Source organism: Carcharodon carcharias, chromosome 3 (genome assembly GCF_017639515.1).
Source record: "Carcharodon carcharias isolate sCarCar2 chromosome 3, sCarCar2.pri, whole genome shotgun sequence".
Taxonomy (NCBI): Eukaryota; Metazoa; Chordata; class Chondrichthyes; order Lamniformes; family Lamnidae; genus Carcharodon; species Carcharodon carcharias.
Genome location: NC_054469.1, coordinates 212,553,875 through 212,572,034, shown reverse-complemented (window position 1 = coordinate 212,572,034; position 18,160 = coordinate 212,553,875). Strand labels below are relative to the sequence as shown.

At 42.0% G+C, this 18,160-nt stretch overlaps 1 protein-coding gene across 1 annotated transcript in view; it reads left to right on the top strand.

Annotated features, from left to right (window-relative positions):
* gmds (GDP-mannose 4,6-dehydratase) overlaps window positions 1-18,160 on the top strand; it is a 651,025-nt gene that overhangs the window by 579,692 nt on the left and 53,173 nt on the right. Inside the window, exon 9 of the mRNA XM_041185221.1 lies at window positions 1,485-1,581. Coding sequence (XP_041041155.1) covers window positions 1,485-1,581 — 97 coding nt within the window. The remainder of the gene's footprint in view (window positions 1-1,484; window positions 1,582-18,160) is intronic.

Below are 18,160 nucleotides of genomic sequence, written 5' to 3'. Positions count from 1 at the left end.
TCCACATCCTCACCAGTCAGCGTGATGGCACGCTCTTCAAAGTGAGTGAGGGGCCTAAAGTGGGCCACTCCACCCCCGGTCTGGGACCTTTCCCTACGTGAGCAGTCTTCTCCTGCATGAAAACAGATGGAAAGCACATGAGCAGGACACATGGCACTGTGTGGAATGTTTGTGTGGTGAATGGAGACATGGACTGGATGAGCACGTGAGTTCCAGATGATATGAGTCTGAAGACAATGTGAGGGTGTGTGTGAGAGTTAGCGGTGTTGTCCTTTGAGGTGTGAGGTCCCGGTGGATATGTAATGGGTTTGTGAGTGTATGAGTCGAGAGTGACTTACCATAGTGGAACGGAGGAGATCATTCATCATCTTGAGGCATTGGGTGGCTGTCCTCTTTTGGAGGGCGTTGGTGCTGACCACGGCTTTCCAAGCCAGATTGGTGATGTTGCTGCAAGATCCTGTGGCCAGAACGGGGGTAGAGGATGTCACAGTGGGCTCCCACTGCATCCAAAAGGTGCTCAATGGATGCATCATTAAACCTGGGGCTGCAGTCTTTTTGCCTTTCAGGGCCTTGTCTTCCGTGCAGCTGTCGTGGGCTGGAACCACAAGAGGTACACTTTAAATATGGTGCCCGGTGTGATGAAACGGCAAGGAGATGACATGGCAGGCAAACGAGAGCCTGCCATTGAAATGGCGTGTTTCCCAGGAATGCATAATTAATGCGGCGGGATTGGGATGATACAGCGTGAGAAGCCGCCATTGCGGCTGGTGGGTAGAACGTCAATTTCTTGCCCACTACCACACTTAGTGCAGATCTGGAACAATTCCCCCACCATGAGTACTTTGTACAATTTTGATCATCTTTCTTAAGGAGGGAACATATTGTATGGGAAACAGTTCAGAGAATGTTCACTAGGCTGTTTCCTGGGACGAGGGGGTTTTCTTATGAGAAGAGGTTGAGCAGGTTGGATCTATACTTATTGGAGTTTAGAAGAATGAGAGGTGATCTTATTGAAACGTAAGATTCTGAGAAAGCTTGACAGGGTAGATGCTGAGAAGCTGTTTTCCCTCATGGGGGAATCTAGAACTAGGCACCACCCTTTCAAAATAAGGGGCCTCCTATTTAAGATAAAGTTGAGGTGGAATTTCTTCTCTCAGAGGATCATTAGCGTTTGGAATTCCCGTCCCCAGTGAGCAGTGGAGGCTGGGGCATTTAATATTTTCAAGGTTGAGCTCGGCAGATTTTTGATTGACAGAGGAGTCGAGGATTATGGGGCAGGCAGGAAAGTGGCCACATTAAGGCCACAAGCAGATCAACCGTGATCTTATTGAATGGTGGAGCAGGCTTGAGGGCCCGAATGCTTCTATTTCTTACATACTTATAATATATATGCAAGGATATAATAAAATTGAATGGATTGTCAGTCCCATTAATATGTTTCCTTTTAACAAATTAGTCAGAACTATGTTATTTTCTTTTTCTAGATGGGAAGGTCAGGGTGAAAATGAAGTGGGAAAATGCAAGGAAACAGGCCAAGTCCACGTAAGGGTTGATCCCAAGTACTACAGACCTACCGAAGTGGTAAGAACATTTAAAAATTAATTGAAAACTAGCCCGATTCTCTTCATGCAAATTGCTTCATTTGACTGTTTGTTTCAAAAATTAGCTGTTATACCAACTAAAATTGCAATTTTGATCCAGAAATACTGTGGTTCCATGGGCTGTGTTAGAAACACCAATTAGTAATATAACTTCACTAGTATCCCACTAATAAAATTTGTTATATGGTGATTTATCCTTGTTTCTATTAAAGTTTCTGTAGCCTATTTCTTGTGCTGTGTTGGGTATCTATACAAATTGGTTGCACAAATATCTTTTGTTTATTATTCTCTTGTCATTTCTTTGAAATAATTTTATCAAAATTTGCATTTTTAAATTTGTTTTTGCATAGATCAGTTTACTTTTCTAAATTAAATTCCACAAGAATTTGCTGACTGGATAATTTGAATCATATTTCTCATATTAAAAAAACACAAAAAGCAGGATGAATTCAACCTGACCAATTACTGCCATAACAGTCAACTCCCAATACTTAGTAAACTGCTGGAAGGACTAATCAGTAATGCTATCAAGCGGCACTTACTAATAGCCTGCTCACCGGTGTTCAGTTTGGGTTCAGCCTGTATCACTCAGCTCTCTACCTCATTACAGGCTTGGCCCAAGCATGGACAAAAGAGCTAAGTCTACAGGTGAGTTGAGAGTGGCTGCTCTGGACAGCAAAGCAGCATTTGACCAAGTGTGATATCAAAAAAGCACTTTTAAAACTGATGTTGATCAGAAGAAAAACTCTCCAGTGGAAAAAAATCATACCTGGCACAAAGGAAGATGGTTGTGGTTGTTAGAGGCCAACCATTTAGCCCCATAAGATTCCTGCGGCAGCTCCTCTGGGCTACCTACTCATCCCAACTCTCTCCAGCTATTTAATCAATGACTCTTCCTCCTTAAGAAGGTCAGAAATTGAGCTTTTTATTGATGATATCTCCATTTTCGATTTGGCAATTGCCCACATAACAAAACAACCCACACAAGCTTGCGGCAAGAACTGGACAGCATCAAGGCTTGGGCCGATAAGTGGCAAGTAACATTTGTAGCACGCAAATGTCACATCATGACCACATCCAACAGGAGAGAGCACAACTGCCTTTCATACTGACATACATACATATAAGATAGGAATAGGAGTTGGCCATTTGGCCTTGTGAGCCTGCTCCAGCATTTTATAAAATCATAGCTAATCTGATCATGATCTATACTTTCCTAGTCTACCGCCTGTACCCTTTGACTCCCTTGTCAGTCAAGAATCTATCTAACTCAGGCTCAAAAATATTCAATGACCCTGCCTCCACTGCTCTCTGGGGAAGAGAATTCCACAGACTAATGACTCTGTGAGAGAAAAAATTATCTTTGTCTCCATCTTAAGTTGGGTGAGAGGGCGAGGACCCAGGACATGCTTCTCTACTCAAGTAATGGGAGGAAATGGAGCTCAGGGCCAAGGGTATTTTACCAGCACTTTCAATATATATATCCAAACTAAGCATTGCACTGTCAATCTGGGTTTGTTGCATTTGGGGGACTGCCTGAATATAATTATAATTTAGTGGTGTTCACTCTTTGGTGACTCTGCAGTGTACATCAATGCCCCTCCCCCAAAGCCAACAACAGGCGACTTATTCTCAAACATTAGAATGGTCAAGATTATTGCAATGCCATTGTTTTACTTGCCTAGCCAGTATAACTGAGGCCCAATAAGCCAAGATGCTTCATTCAATCAGGTTACTGCTGATGGAAAAGACTATTTAGTCCATATTTCCATATTTGTTCATCCATCATTTCAATCAGGTTGCAGTACTGCAATCAATAGGGTTCTGGTTTCCTTAGCTTTAGGGCCCTCCGCAATCTGTATGTTTCTATTCATGTTACGTTGTGCATATGAGCTAGGATCTCTGTACTCTGGAGAATCTGGTGCACCAAGTATGTACACAGTCGGTTTCACTTGACTGCATATACTTTACAGCTATTTACTAGAGTCAGCCTACTGGCCTGAAGAGTTGAAGTAGTGCCAGTAAGTAGGTATAAGGTATTTCAATTTGAATTGTGATCTTTTGACTTGATTAGATCTTGAAGAAGTTTGTCAACTTGACATGTTGTACAGAACCATGACAGCTACCCTTTGATTTCCGTACCAAATTTATGCTACAAGTTATTGTGAAAATGATAATACAGCACAGACTTATGTAACTAGCTGCTGGGAGGTTGGGGATATGATCAAAACAACTTACATGCATTTTCTGCTTTGTTTCCCCTCTGCCACAACATCCCCCAGAGGAAACCATAAGGAACAAAATTGGACTTGGTAGCACCCATTTTCTGGGTGCAGCAAGGCCCCTTAGGATTCCAAAATGGCATTCACGGTATGCACAGCACTTTTAAGTGAAGCGGCCAGACATTATATTGGTAAAGAAGTTAGCATGCTTGCATTTAACACCTGCCAAAAGTATTCAGAACAGGCAGATCATGATGTCGATCAGTATGGAATGCTTAAGTGATGCCAGTGCTGCCATTTGGAGCTCCATGAGCCAGCCATTACCCTCTTTTAACCTCACACAGCTGAACATGACACTAAGCAGCCTGAAGGACCTCCCATTCACCCCCACCAATGCTATTTAAAGGGATCAACTACTTGAAGGTTAGTTGCTGGTTTATTTCATCTGGCTGTAGCTACAGTTCTACATATTTTTGTTGCATAGTTATTTCAAGTTTCAGAAGCTTACAGGGAGCGATGTGGCAGGTATTGAAGCATTTTGTGCTGAATTAAAGGCTCCTGTACAAACCAGTTGCTCCCAATCAAGGGTGCACTAGTAGGCCTCCTCTTAGGATCAAGCATGACTGGGAGAATGAGCAAAGGCCAGGCAGCCCTAATTGTTAGAAAAAGAAAGAGGAGGAGAAGGTGAAGAAGGTCTCTTGGCAGGAGGCCATACCAGTTCAGGACGTTCAGGGCGTTATTCTCCTGCCAGAACATCAAGGATCAATATCTGAGACACCTACACTTCACTAAAGGAGTTGTTACTGAAACCTGCCAACTGTTACAATCACAACAACAACCTCAGAGCAGCACGCATGCAGAGTATTGCCTTGGCTGTGAAGGTGACCGTGGTCATGAACTTTTATATGCCTGGCTCCTTCCAGGCTGTTGCTGGAGGTATAAGCAACATCTCACATTTTGTGTGCACTGTTGTATAAGGGAGGTCACTGAGACTCTCTATTCAAAGAAAGACAGTGTAATTTTTTTTTGTATCTTTCTAGAGAGAACCAGGGTTTGCAGTGTTGCAGGATTCCCCATGGTGCAAAGTGCCATTGACTGCATGCACATTGTTCTGCAATCACCTCATGTCAACTCTACCGTGTACCTGACCTATTAGTAGCACATCATGTTGGCCAATGTCTGGTAGCCTGACAGTAATCATGATGCATTCATTCTGTTGCAGTCTGCTACGTAAGCTCTATTTCAGCTGCCATGGCAAGCCAAAGGTTGGTTACTGGGCAACATGGCCTACTTGCTAATGGGATGGCTCATGATTCCAATGTGCAGCCCATGCACGCATGCACAGCATGGATACAATGGGAGATATGCTGCCAAAAGGAACCTGATGGAGTAGATCATTGACGTGGTGAAGCAACAATTCCAGTGTCTGGGCTGCTCTGAAGCAGCCTTGAAGTACCTCGCTGAGCAAGTCTCAAATTTGTGGTGATATACTGTAGGCTGCACAACTTCGCTGCTTATCAGGTGAATTGTTGTGGAGGACTAGCAAAAGGAGGAGGCAGAAGAGGAAGGGAGGTTGCAACATAAACATCCACATTCTGTCTGAACTGTATGTGAAGAACTAATTCAAGTGCAATACCAGTACCCTCAATTCCCCATTTACTAGCAGTTCCACAAGCCTTGCCCTCTCTCTGTCACTAACCATCAAATCATCCTCTTGTTCATAATGTAAAAATAAAAGCTAACACAAAATGCAAATTCCAATGCAAATTTATAAATTAAATCATGCCACATCTCAAAATTAAACTGATCAACCTTGTTGGTTTCATTAGTGCCTGTCTTCCATGCACCTCTGCCTACCCTGGTGCCCCTCCAAAATGTTACTCAGGTGGTTGCAGCATGGCTGGTGCAAGCCTGCTGACTTCAGTGCAGGAGAGCACAGGTGGCCTTGAAGGATGACCTCAAACAACCCTTGGCCTCTTTAAACTGCACCATCTCTGGCAGTGCTGTGGGGGACATCAGTATGGGCTGGCTGGGTGCCATGCAACAGAAAGGGCACTGGTTGAGTCACAGAGGAGGGAGCACAAATGTTGTCGCCCTGAAAATCAAGGTAGGTTCTTGCTTTGTGAAGCCACTCCCATACCCAGCTGTAAAACTTGGAAAGCCCCTGTGAACATTGGTATCGAGGGTCATAGGGCTGTATTTTACATGCCCCTGCTGGGTGTGATTTTAGGCAGGGAGGGGACACATAAAATAGGGCAGGTGTCCAGTACACCACCTTCCCTACCACCCCTGAGCTCACCCCCATGATATGGGGGAAAGTGGCTGGCAGGTGGGCGCAAAAATCAGCATTCAAATAAGTAATCAAGGGTCAATTAGGCTTGTTATCAAGCCGATTGACCCTGATAATATTCTGCCCATGCCATAAAACATTTGGCATGGGCAGCTGGGCATGAGCGGGCATCCTGATGATTTTTTAATAGAGAGGAAATGAAGTAGCAGGGGATTCTCTGTTTGGGGGGCTGCCCTTTGCCGATTGCAGGGTAACCTCCTTCTAAGAACAAACCCACCCCATCCCTTCCTACGAATCCACAGCCTTAAATCCACCCCCTCCCTCTCACTTTTCCTCCCTCCCTGCCCAACCCAAACCCCCACCCTGCCCAAGCCCCTGGACTTATTGTTCTGGGTTATGGGCCTTCTTCCATCTTCTCCTGCAGTCTGGGCAGCTGCCGCTGGCGAGGTCTTGCCACTGCTGGAGCCGATGGAGCTGCCGGCCATTTGGATCGACTAGTAGCTCCAGAGGGTGTGACTTCCACTCCAGTGAGGAGTGGAAGTCCCGCTTGGCCCCCGCCTGGCTGCCCCATGGTGTTTTTGGCTGCTGGCAGGGGTGGGTGGGGGCATGCTCCATGGAACTTTGCTTCCAGTGTTGGGGGGAGTGGTAGGGAAGCGAGTCATCCTCTTCTCTCCGCACCCCCAACTCTTCATATTATTCAGCCAATGATAGCTGTCTGAGTGCTTCCACTGTAGGACTTGGGTGTTGGGTGGCTGCTGTTTATGCTGCAATAGAAACTGAGACATTATTCATCAGGTGCTGCCTCATGGTTAGTTCCATCAGTATATTGATGGAAATGGCCACCGGTCTACCAGTGCCATGTTGGTGCTGGACTCCTCTGTGCTCCTTAACATTGAAAGCAGACTTTCTGGAAGATTTCCCAATACACCAATTAGTGTGTAGACCCATTAGCCTTTTCTACAGCCTGAACCATCAAAGTCCTCATTTGAGTCCTCTGCAGCAGAACTCATGATACCTGGCTTTCCAGTGAACTGCCATCTGCACTATCCTTGCTCCCTGCCCTGGCTGCAGCACAGTTCTGATGGTGTCTCACCATGCGCTATCTATCTGTCTATGCTATGCCGTAAGATACATGCTGTGTCAATGGCTGGGATTTTCCACCCTCACCATGGCAGGACCTGCCGTGAGGAATGTGATGGCACAGGCAAAAGCCCATTGACTTTCGGCGGGACCGGATGATCCCGGCGGTGGGTGAAGACAGAAAATTCCACCCAATATCTGAGCTGCAAGTATGAAATTGAGCTAAGATATTTCTTTGTCGTCAGTATCTTCTTGGTCTTCTTACCCTGCCTGGTCAGTTGCACTTCTTGGGTATCTGAAAGAATAAAGAGACAAGGGTTAGGTTGTGGTGAGGGGAGAGCAGAAAGTAAGATGTGCATGCTGATACCATCTGCAACTTGTAAGTCAGAAAAGATTGTGGGATGCGGGAAAATGGAATTTGAGAAGGAGGATCAAGTATGAGGATAGCCTCCTCTTCAATAGATTAATTTTTCAAACACTGTAAAATGCTGAGAACAGCAACTACATTACATTTTAAACAACAATTCAGAAACTTAAGGCTGTGTAAAATAGGTGAAAGATAGAAATAAATGAGAAGTAAACATTAAGGCCACGATTCTACCATTAAGAGTCTCTGGAATTCTTTCAAGATAGTCAGCCAAAGTATCAATGGGTCAGATTATGATCTGGGACTATCAGTCATGAAGGATGCACCAACAGAAAACTAATTAAGAGTGTTGTTACATATACTATTATGCAGGGATGTTAGATGTGATGTATTCTGTTGGTCCCCAAGTCACTCTGCTCAAGAACAATGGAGTACTGAATGTCAGTGCTCCTCTGATTTGAAAAGTGAAGAAACTCCAATGGTTATACTGCAACCAGTGCAGAGCTAAAGTAGTATGAAAGTACCTACTAGTGGGGGTCTCAAATCTCCTGTGTAAGCACCCAAACTATTTGGCACAATTTATTTTGGTGTGAAGCTATAACGACTTTATGTTGACAAGCTGTGTCACAACGCTGGCCTATTGTCCATTTCCAATCTTTTCAATGTCTAGAAATCCAATAATTGACCCTGCCCCTGGCTCTTCTCCAGTGGGTTGTTTAAATATGTTTTATATTAATTCGTGTGTTCTGTGTATTTTTTGTCACTTGTTGCAGTGGTCATGTATTTAACCTAATCAGAGGAAAAACTGATGTTGAGGTACAACAGGATAGTTTCAGTACCTTTGGTAGAAACTAAATCTGCATGAGCTGTTATAAGTATAGAAGCACTTCAATTAAATTTCATGTTTTAAAAATGATCTAGTGTTGAGCAGACATACTTGTGGTTATACAGAATGTTATCATTTTTGTTTCCAAGTCTATAAATTATTTAAAAGGATTGTGCTTCTCAATTTTGAGCCTTCACTTAGTGTTTATATCGCAATTGGTACTCAGTTAAGCAATGCAATCGGTTTAAGGGCTTTTCATACTTGGGAATGTAATAATACTATTTTACAGGCACAGATAGGTCTGGCCAATGTTGCATTTTCAGATTGCAGTGTGTAATTGCAATAATAAATCTGGCACATATGGTAGAACTTTAGTGACCTCACAGGCAGATAGTGCAGCTACTGTTTAATAAGAGATTTCTTGTACAGTATTAAAGACAATCCTTAATTGATTATTTTTATTAGAAGATTGTATTTTTCATTTCTGCATATTTTTGGCCATGCATGGAGATTAACTGGTGAATAATTGGAATGTGCGGTAGAGCCAATTTGCCTTAACCACGAGAGCATGGGAAGGAAAAAGCTATGTTTGGCCGCTACAGTGGAATTTTTTAATACTTACTGCAGTTAATTAGCGCCAAAATTGCCAAACAATTCAAACAGTCAACTTTGTGTTTCCAATGATTCACACCATAGGAAGAGGAGGGTTTACCAGAGTGGTTGCTGGTGATTGTTTCATGATGCAGCAGAGTATCATCAGTAAATTTCTCCCTCTCCATCACAAGTTAAGTAGCATAGATGAGAAAATAAATTAGGAGGTTTCAATTTGTTACATTTCAGAACATAAGAAATAGGAGCAGGATTAGGCCATTCAGCCCCTCAAGCCTGCCCCGCCATTCAATAAGATCATAGCTGATCTGCCTCAGGCCTCAACCCCTCTTTCGTGCCAGCTCCTCATAGTTCTCAACTCCCCGACGTTTCAAAAATCTATCCACCTCCTCTTTAAATACTTTCAGTGACCTAGCTTCCGCAACTCTCTGACATAGAGAATTCCAGACATTCACCACCCTCTGAGAGAAGAAATTCCTTTGCATTTCAGATTTAAATGAGTGTCCCCTAGTTCAAGATTCCCCCACTAGTGGAAACATCTTCTCAACATCTACCCATTTCCTTCCCGTGCTTTCATAGTTAGGGCAAATTGGCCCTACCAGACTGATCCAGATTACTGAAGGAGGCTAACACCCTCCCTGGCCAAGATGCTGCTCTTGCATCCACTCCGAGTGTTGTTGCATATGTGTCTCCATGAGAGTGGCCAATCTCTCATGGTCAGAGCTCATGGAGTTGAGCCCCTGGGACAATGTGGAGCTCATGGCGGCAACAGACACCTCCATTCGCAGTCCTCAAGCTCCTACCATCTCAGGGAACTCCTCCAGATGCCCACGCAGCTGCTGATTGTTTAAACACTGTACCCCAAAAGGCTCCCTCCTCTGAGGAGGACTGTGCAAAGATGTCTCTGACTCTGACACCATCCCCTGCATTCTGGTGTGTTGCTGGAGGATTATGCCAGCCAGCAGTGTACAGGATTGGCCTCCTCTCCTGGACTTCTTCCACCAAAACTTGAGATCCTGATCAAAAAAGCATGGAGCAGCTGGACCTATCCCTTGCTCCACATCTCGTCTGTTTGATGTACTATCAATAAAAATGTAAGGAGAAAAGAGTCGTGAGCTATTCAGATTACAATGCCCTCATTCACTTTTTTGTGCTTACATACACTAACCATTTTCACCATATCATCAATGAATACTGTTAATGATGAGGTGGAGCAAATGGCACTACGCAAATGCTTGGCGCCATGTATGTTGCGGCTGTGGGTTCAAGGTAGCATACTGTGCTCCTCAACCACTGACAACTCTATTGGTTTAATCCCTCTTAGTCATACTATTATGCCATGACAGTGTGCAGATGTGAGGGACCTGGTCAAGGGTAAAATGTATAGACACATCCTGATAGATGGGTGGCAAGAGGACAAGTACATGGGATAATGACCACGTTAATGTTCATCATTCTTTCGCTGAGTCTTGGCAGCTAACTACATGACTGCATAATATCGGTACCAAGCAGTGGTGGCAAGACGATGCCATTCCATGGCTGTGCCTTGTGAATGCACTCCATGCTTTCAGTGCTTCAGTGCAGTACACTGTGAATAGGCAGTAACAAATGACAGGTTTTTCCTAGGGAAAGCCCATGATGTGCTATCTGTTCCAGGACCAGTTAACAGTTGAACAACATTTACGAAGTTCCCACTCACCTAACAATGACATCCCCTCTGAGACACAGGGGCTTCACCAACCTCTTAAATGGACCTTTCTGAGGACCCAATTTTTAACTGCGCCAGAGTTGCCCAGCCCACACTGGACCCATCTCTGACCCCTCACTACCCCCCTGGTTGCCCATCCCAACTCCTAATATAGCCTGTCCCACCAGACCGAAAATCTGACGTTCAGTCAGACATTTATGGAAGTCGGTTTTACAGAGCTAAGAATTCTCCCAACTCTTTGTACCTGACACATAGACAAACATCTAGACCTGAGTCTCTATCAAAATCCCAGAAAAGTGTTGAAAATATTGGGTTAAAAATAGTTGTGCTGTAAACTGTCTGTTTACTTCTAAGATGAAAGAAAATTGGGGTCAAGAATAACTTGTCAGCATTTCTACCTGGATGCAAGACTAAAGTGTTTCACGTTGCCATAGGGAAGAGTACAGAGGAAGCCATTTTTGAGATCCAGGTCACAGGCTTCCCTACAAATCAATGAATATCATAGATAGCAGTTTTGTGTGGTCAGTGGAGAGAAGAACCACAGCTGGATGCGGGAGGGAGATGGTCTGCAGCTAAAGAGGAGCATTGCGCAGCCAGCTAAGGAATCTAGGAGGTTTGTCCTGGCGTGGCTAGAGGGATGAATCATCGGGATAGGCTTTACTGCTGGTGGTGGATTTAGGAAGCTCTTCACAAATGAAGGGAAGTGCCTGGACACGGTCACTCAAAGTTACTACTTGGCAAAATGAGGAAACGTGAGCCTTTAGAAGCTGGAGGCTGTGGACTGTTTGCTACAAAGTCTGTAATTCTGTAGAGAGTGTGATGTGTGATAAGTATAAAAGGGGAACGTACTTTTCTGTAGTTTAAAGTATAAGTTGCCTACAAAAATACTGTTTAGTTAAGTCTTTTTAGTCATTTGTGACAGTAAAAAATATTAAAATGTGAAATCTTGTTTTGTCATCCTTTTCAGCCATTAATTTGAAGTTCGAATTTCTTTTTAAATGTTATTGGTCTCTACGGGAATTTTAAGAACGAGTGTTGAATTTTCCCATTGTTGGTGCACTATCATACTCGGGACAACAACAACTACTTAGGTTTAGCATAACGAAACATCCACAGGCGCTTCACAAGAGCATTATCAGAGAAAATTTGACACTGAGCGCATAATGAAATGTTAGGATAGTTGGCCAAAAACTTGGTCTGTGGGGTAGGTTTTAAGGAGCATCATAAAGGGGGAGAGAGAAGCCAAGAGGTTTAGGGGAGAAAATCCAAAGCTGTGGACCTAGACAAATGAAGGTGTAACAAACAATGGTGGGATAAAGGAAATCTCACACATAAGTGTACATGTTTATGCCAACTACTTTCTATTTTGATGTGTAAAAACTCATCACAGACTAATGGATCACATTTCTGATGCCTTTGTCAATGCTTTAGTTCTTGATGTTTTACAACAGATTTTGGGACAGTTTCTTTTACCAGGTAATGCCAGTTTATTCTTTTAAAGTTGGTCCCACATAAAAAATAAGCACTGAGTTACAGATTTGGACAAGACTTTAAAGATAGAAAGCTTAGAATGGTTAGGAGAAAAATAAACTTTAAAAGATCACATTTAAAGAAATAGAGAAAGCATGGCATAGGGCTACATGCTAAATTTAAAAATTATTTTTTAATTCAAACTATTTTCTTAATTTAAATGAACTACTACAGCAGAAAAACTACTGCTGACATTTGAGTGGCTTTATTACTGTAATATTAGTGGTTTTTCAGTGTCTACATGTGAACTGAAGATTACGCTGTTTAAGAAAATAGTCATTTCCATAAAGCTACCAAAAGTCTTTGGGACTAATACTCTCTACCAGAATAGAAAGAAATTGAAGCGGATGTGGCTTCAGAAAATAAATAATCTACCCTTTGAGAAATAATAATCTCTTACTTAATTGTATTTAAAAATATAGATGAACATAATTTTGAAAACATTATCCTTATTTAGTAAATTGAAAATACATCAGAATCTATTAAAACAGAATAGGTAAGAAGTCAAGAACGTAACATATAGCTTTGTATATTGTGGAATGTCATTCAGTATCATCGTTTTTAGTATGCCAGGGACAAGACAACTGTTCCCTTTATACATTCCTTAAGCTAACAGGAAAAAAAATGTAAAATTTACGAGGAAAAAACCTGCACGCCATCCAAATATTCACTTTAAAGAAATGAGTGGACATGCTTACACTAAGGAAGTCAGGAACAAATTGGGACTTTGGAAATTTTTACAGATAGGAAAAAAAATGGCTTCATTGTGTTGTGCTAGGTTCTTGTGCCAACAACTTTCCTTCCTGCAGAAAATGAGATTTATGAAAGTACCAAAACACATATAATTTGGCACAATTAGAAAGGATAAAAATACAATTTAGAATGCTGCCTGAACCTGTTTGGCTTAATGACAAGAACTTGCTGTCTATAAAAAATCTTTACAGATTGACTTTGCCTAACAAGCTTTGCAACAGAACAAAAGCTGTACTGTAATCTCTCTCAGGGTTATCCATATCCTATGTTCAGTTTTGCTTTGTTTAGGGATTAAACAGGGTTAAAGCAGTTTTAGCTGTAAACAGTGGGAATGTGCCAAGTAATGGCAGAAGCTCAGGTGAGTGATTACAAAATTCAGACTGTGGGCTCTGGTACCTTCGATAGTGCAGTAATCCCTCAGTGCTGCATCGAAGTGTTAGCTTGGATTATGTGCTCACCTACCACTCCTACTCAGTGTGTCTTCATGAGATTTCCTCTGTTTACTAATTGTAATGAAATCATACAGGTTTAATATACTTGCATTTAAGATTTCACTCCAAATCTTCAAAACAAATATAAAGACCATTTAAGCAAGATTTTCATTTTAAATAGTCACAACTGCCCTCAACCACCATACTTAACTTGTTACTCACCAGAAATATTTTAGCATAATTCCCATTATCATCCCTGTCCCAGGGAGAATCATGCAGCACCAATGTAGAGCAAATTCAGATTGTATGCAGTGACATGGTAGTGTATTTTGAATTAAAATGTGAGTTTCATTTTAGGAGGCAAAGATACATTTTTGATATCAGATTTTGTTCAGTTGTAGTTTTCTTACCTGTGACTCAGATGTTTTTGGGTTCAGGCTCCACTCCAGAAGCTTGAACACGTAATCCAGGGATGACGCTTCAGTGCAGTGCTGTGGGATACTGCTCATTCAGTGATGCCAACTTTTGGATAAGACATTAATTCGAGACCTGTGACACAATTCAAAGAAGTAGCCAGGAGATTTTCAGGTGTTCTGGCCAACATTTATTCCTGAACCAGCACCACAATTAGAATATCTGATCATTTTCGTTTTTTGCTGTTTATGGGACCTTGCTGTGCACAATTTGGATGCTGCATTTCCCATGCTACAAAAGTGATTATACATCAAAAAATACTTAATTGCCTATGAAGAACTTCAGAGAATTCTGAAGTCATGAAAAACATATAAATTGAACTTCTGAATTTATAAATCTAAATACATGTAACATGTATAAGCCAAATCACCAGTTTTAAGGAAATAAATAGAAGAGTGAATGTCACCATCAGGATCATTTACTTTATTTTACTTTTTTAAAGCATGATTATTTTTATTTAACTGGCAAAAACTCCTGGATTTTTGCCCATTTCAACCCTTCTTTACTGTAAGGGGCAATTTTCAACTGTGACTCGCTCATTTCAAAAATAGGTGACCAGCATGGGAAAAACAGGTGGACTTTTGACACCCAAGGCCCAGTCATTAAGGGGGCTTTTAAATGGGTACCAGCACTCTCAGAGACATGGAATGATGCAGCACTGTAGGTAGCTATATGACCCATCGTGCCTATAACTGTTCTGTGAAAGAGCGATCCAGTTAGTCCCACTCTCCTGCTCTTTCCCAATAACACTGCAGATTTTTCCACTTCAAGCATTTATCCAGATTTCTGTAGAAAGTTATTATTGAATCTGCCTCCACCATCCTTTCAAGCAGTTTCATTCCAGATGACGACAACTTAACTGAGTAAAAAAAAAAATCCCTTGTGCTGCCTCTCATTCCTTTGCCAATTACCTTAACTCTGTGTCCTCTGGTTACTGACCCGTTTGCCACTAGAAAAAGTTTCTCCTTATTTACTTTATCAGAACCCTTCATGACTTTGAACACATGTCCCCTCAAATTGCCCCTTAACCTTCTCCGCTCTGAGGAGACCAACCCCAGCTTCTCTAATCTCTTGAAATAACTGAAATTTTTCATCCTTTGCACTGTTCTTGTAAATCTCCTCTGAGTTCTCTCTAAGTCCTTGACATTTTTCCTAAAGGGTGCTGCCCAGAATTGGCCAAACTATTCCAACTGGAGCCCAAGCAGTGTTTAGTAAAGGTTTAACACAGCTTCCTTGCTTTTGTGCTCTGTGCTTTTATTTACAAAGCCAAGGATATCATTTTTTTTGTAGTAACTATAGATGTAGCACTGTGGCTTTAAGAATAATTCTGTGTTGTAAGATCACATGATCTTTATTAACCAATCAGCAACTTGGGGAACCTCTAGAAGAGGGTTCTTCTTTGGTTATAGAGTTAGATGCACACATGTAGCTGCTGCTGCTGCCTTGTAAATGAAGTACAATGTTTCCACCATGAAAAGTTGTCTGGAAAATCAGCTCTATAACAAACTGGTGATGAGGATAAATCAGATCCAGTGCTGTTCCTCGCCCTGCAATTATGAGTATCTAAGATAATTAAAAAGAAAGGAAGATATACTCATCCGAGATGCCACAGTTCGGCAGATTTGATCCCTTTGAACCAGCCGCAGATGACTGGTCTCAATATGTAGAACATCTTGCGTTCTACTTTTAAGCCAAGGAAATCACAGGGGAGGAAATGAGGAGAGTGCTTCTCCTGAGTGTTTGTGGCAGCAAAACCTACAGTTTAATTCGAAGCTTGACGGTCACTAGTGCCTCAGATTCGAAGACCTTCAGTGAATTAGTAGACCTCATTAAGCAGCATTTTCAGCCCAAGCCCTCAGTCGCAATGCAGAGATTCAGGTTCAATTCATGGAATAGAGCCCCCGGGGAGACCAGTGCTGCATATATGGTGAAATTAAAACAACTAACGGAATATTGTGATTTGGGTGAAACCCTGAATGATATGCTCAGGGATCATTTGATCCAGTGCTATTCAGTGAAGATTCCTGCGTGAAGTGGATCTTGGTTTTAAGAAAGTGTTAGAAACAGCGCTTGCAATGGAAAGCACTGTAAGGGATGCACAAGCGATTCAAGAAGTGCAAAATGGTGCCATTTTCCTAGTTGGATGGAAAAGGTCAGCTGAAAGTGGCACAAAAAGCTGGGACTCAGCCACAAAGCGGGAAACTACCCCCTCTAGCCAAAAATTTAGAGGAAACAGCTTAGCAGCAAATTCAAAAACCAACTCATCAACGTGGAAACAATCATACTCCACATGATTGGCAATTTTAAAAGGTGGAATGTTAATTTGTCACAAAAGAGGGCACATATTGAAACATTTCAAAGTGAGATTAAAACAGGCATCCAGGCAACAGTCGAAGCCCAATGAAGTATATAGTATGGAAGAGCAAGGAACAACTTATTCCTTCTTCAACATGAAAGTTGGGAAGACAGAGCCAATTACTGTCACTTTGCAAGTGAGTGGTAAACCCTTAAAAATGGAAGTAGACACTGGTGCTTCTACCACTATAGTAGGAGAACTCACTTTCAGATATTTAAATAAAGGTACTCAATGATTAAATTCGGAACAAACGTCTACCAAGTTGAAAACATATGCAGGCGAAGAAATCCAGGTAAAAGGTATCACCAGAGTACCTGTTTATTAAAGACACCAAACAGCACAACTGCCAGTGATGGTGGTAGAAGGTGAAGGACCAAGCTTTCTAGGTCATGATTGGTTGAAGGAGATTAAATTAAACTGGTCCAAAATCTTCCAGTTGTGAACAGGACTGCCAGAGCTGCTAAAAAAAATGGCACCGTCATCAAAGATGAACTAGGAAAAATCAAAGGCCTACAGGCCAAGATTTATGTGGATCCAGAAGCAACTCCTCACTTCCTGAAAGCAAGACCAGTGCCATATGTCCTGAGAAAGAAGGTTGATGCTGAGTTGACCCGGCTAGAGAGGCTGGGTGTCATAAAAGTGGTTCAGTTTTCAGAGTGCAGCACCCAAAGTCCCTCTCCTAAAACCCGATCAGACCATCCAGATCTGTGGGGACTATAAACTAATGGTCGACAAAGCAGTGAAACTAGACAGGTACCCTATTCCCAAAATTGAAGACCTCTGTGCCAAATTAGCAGGAGGGACAACATATACAAAGCTTGACATGAGTCACGTATATCAGCAACTAGAACTGGATGATGCCTCCCAAAAATTTGTGACTATAAACATCCACAAAGGGTTATATCAGTACACATGCCTGCACTTTGGTGTTTCTTCGGCCTATGCCATTTTTCAGAGGGCAATGGAAAACTTGCTACGGCTACCTCAAGTTGTGGTCTACCTGGACGATGTACTAACAACTGGATTCACGGAAAAGGAACACTTGGCTAATCTAGAGGAAGTCCTGAAACGATTTTTAGAAGCAGGAGTGCGCCTAAAGAGGGAAAAATACATTTTTCAGGCAAATAAAGTAATTTATTTTGGCTACTGGGTAGATGGCCAAGGGTTGCACCCTGTTGAAGAGAAGGTTAAAGCAGTCAGAGGGGCACCTGTGCCTAATGAGGTACCTGATGTTAATGCGGTTCCAGAGAATGGTGTTCCTGCCAAAGAATTGAAGTTGTGGAGCTACGACAATCCACACGGATCAGGAAACCACTTGAAAGATTGAACTTGGAATTTCACGACCTGTGTAAATATTGTAATGTCATGAAATAAATATCCTTGTAAATACAAAATGCACAGAAAAGTTAAAGGGGGAAGAATGTAGTAATTATAGTTCTGATAAACATAGGACTGTACCTTTAAGAATAATTCTGTGTTGTAAGATCACATGATCTGTGTTAACCAATTAGTTAGCAACATGGGGAACCTCGAGGTGAGAGTTCTTTTTTGGTTATGGAGTTTGATGCACACATGTAGCTGCTGCTGCTGTTGTCTTGTAAATGAAGTTCAGTGTTTCCACCAAGAAAAGTTGCCTGGAAAATCAACTCTCTAACTTTTTTTTAACAGTCTTCTCATCTTTTTTAAGTCTTCTCATCTTGCCCAAAGCAGACGGGAGTATGTTTAAATATGCAAATTAGGGCTTGCATCAGTTGTAGAATCATGATTCCTATTTTTATTTACAAGTGAATGGAGCATGTGCCGTGCGCACTTGACCAAATTGTTCCAAATATTAAGTGGACTGAAATGCAGCCCTTTAAATGCATAAGAATAATTCCAGTAACATCCAAAAACAGCCTTAGGAAAATCTTTGA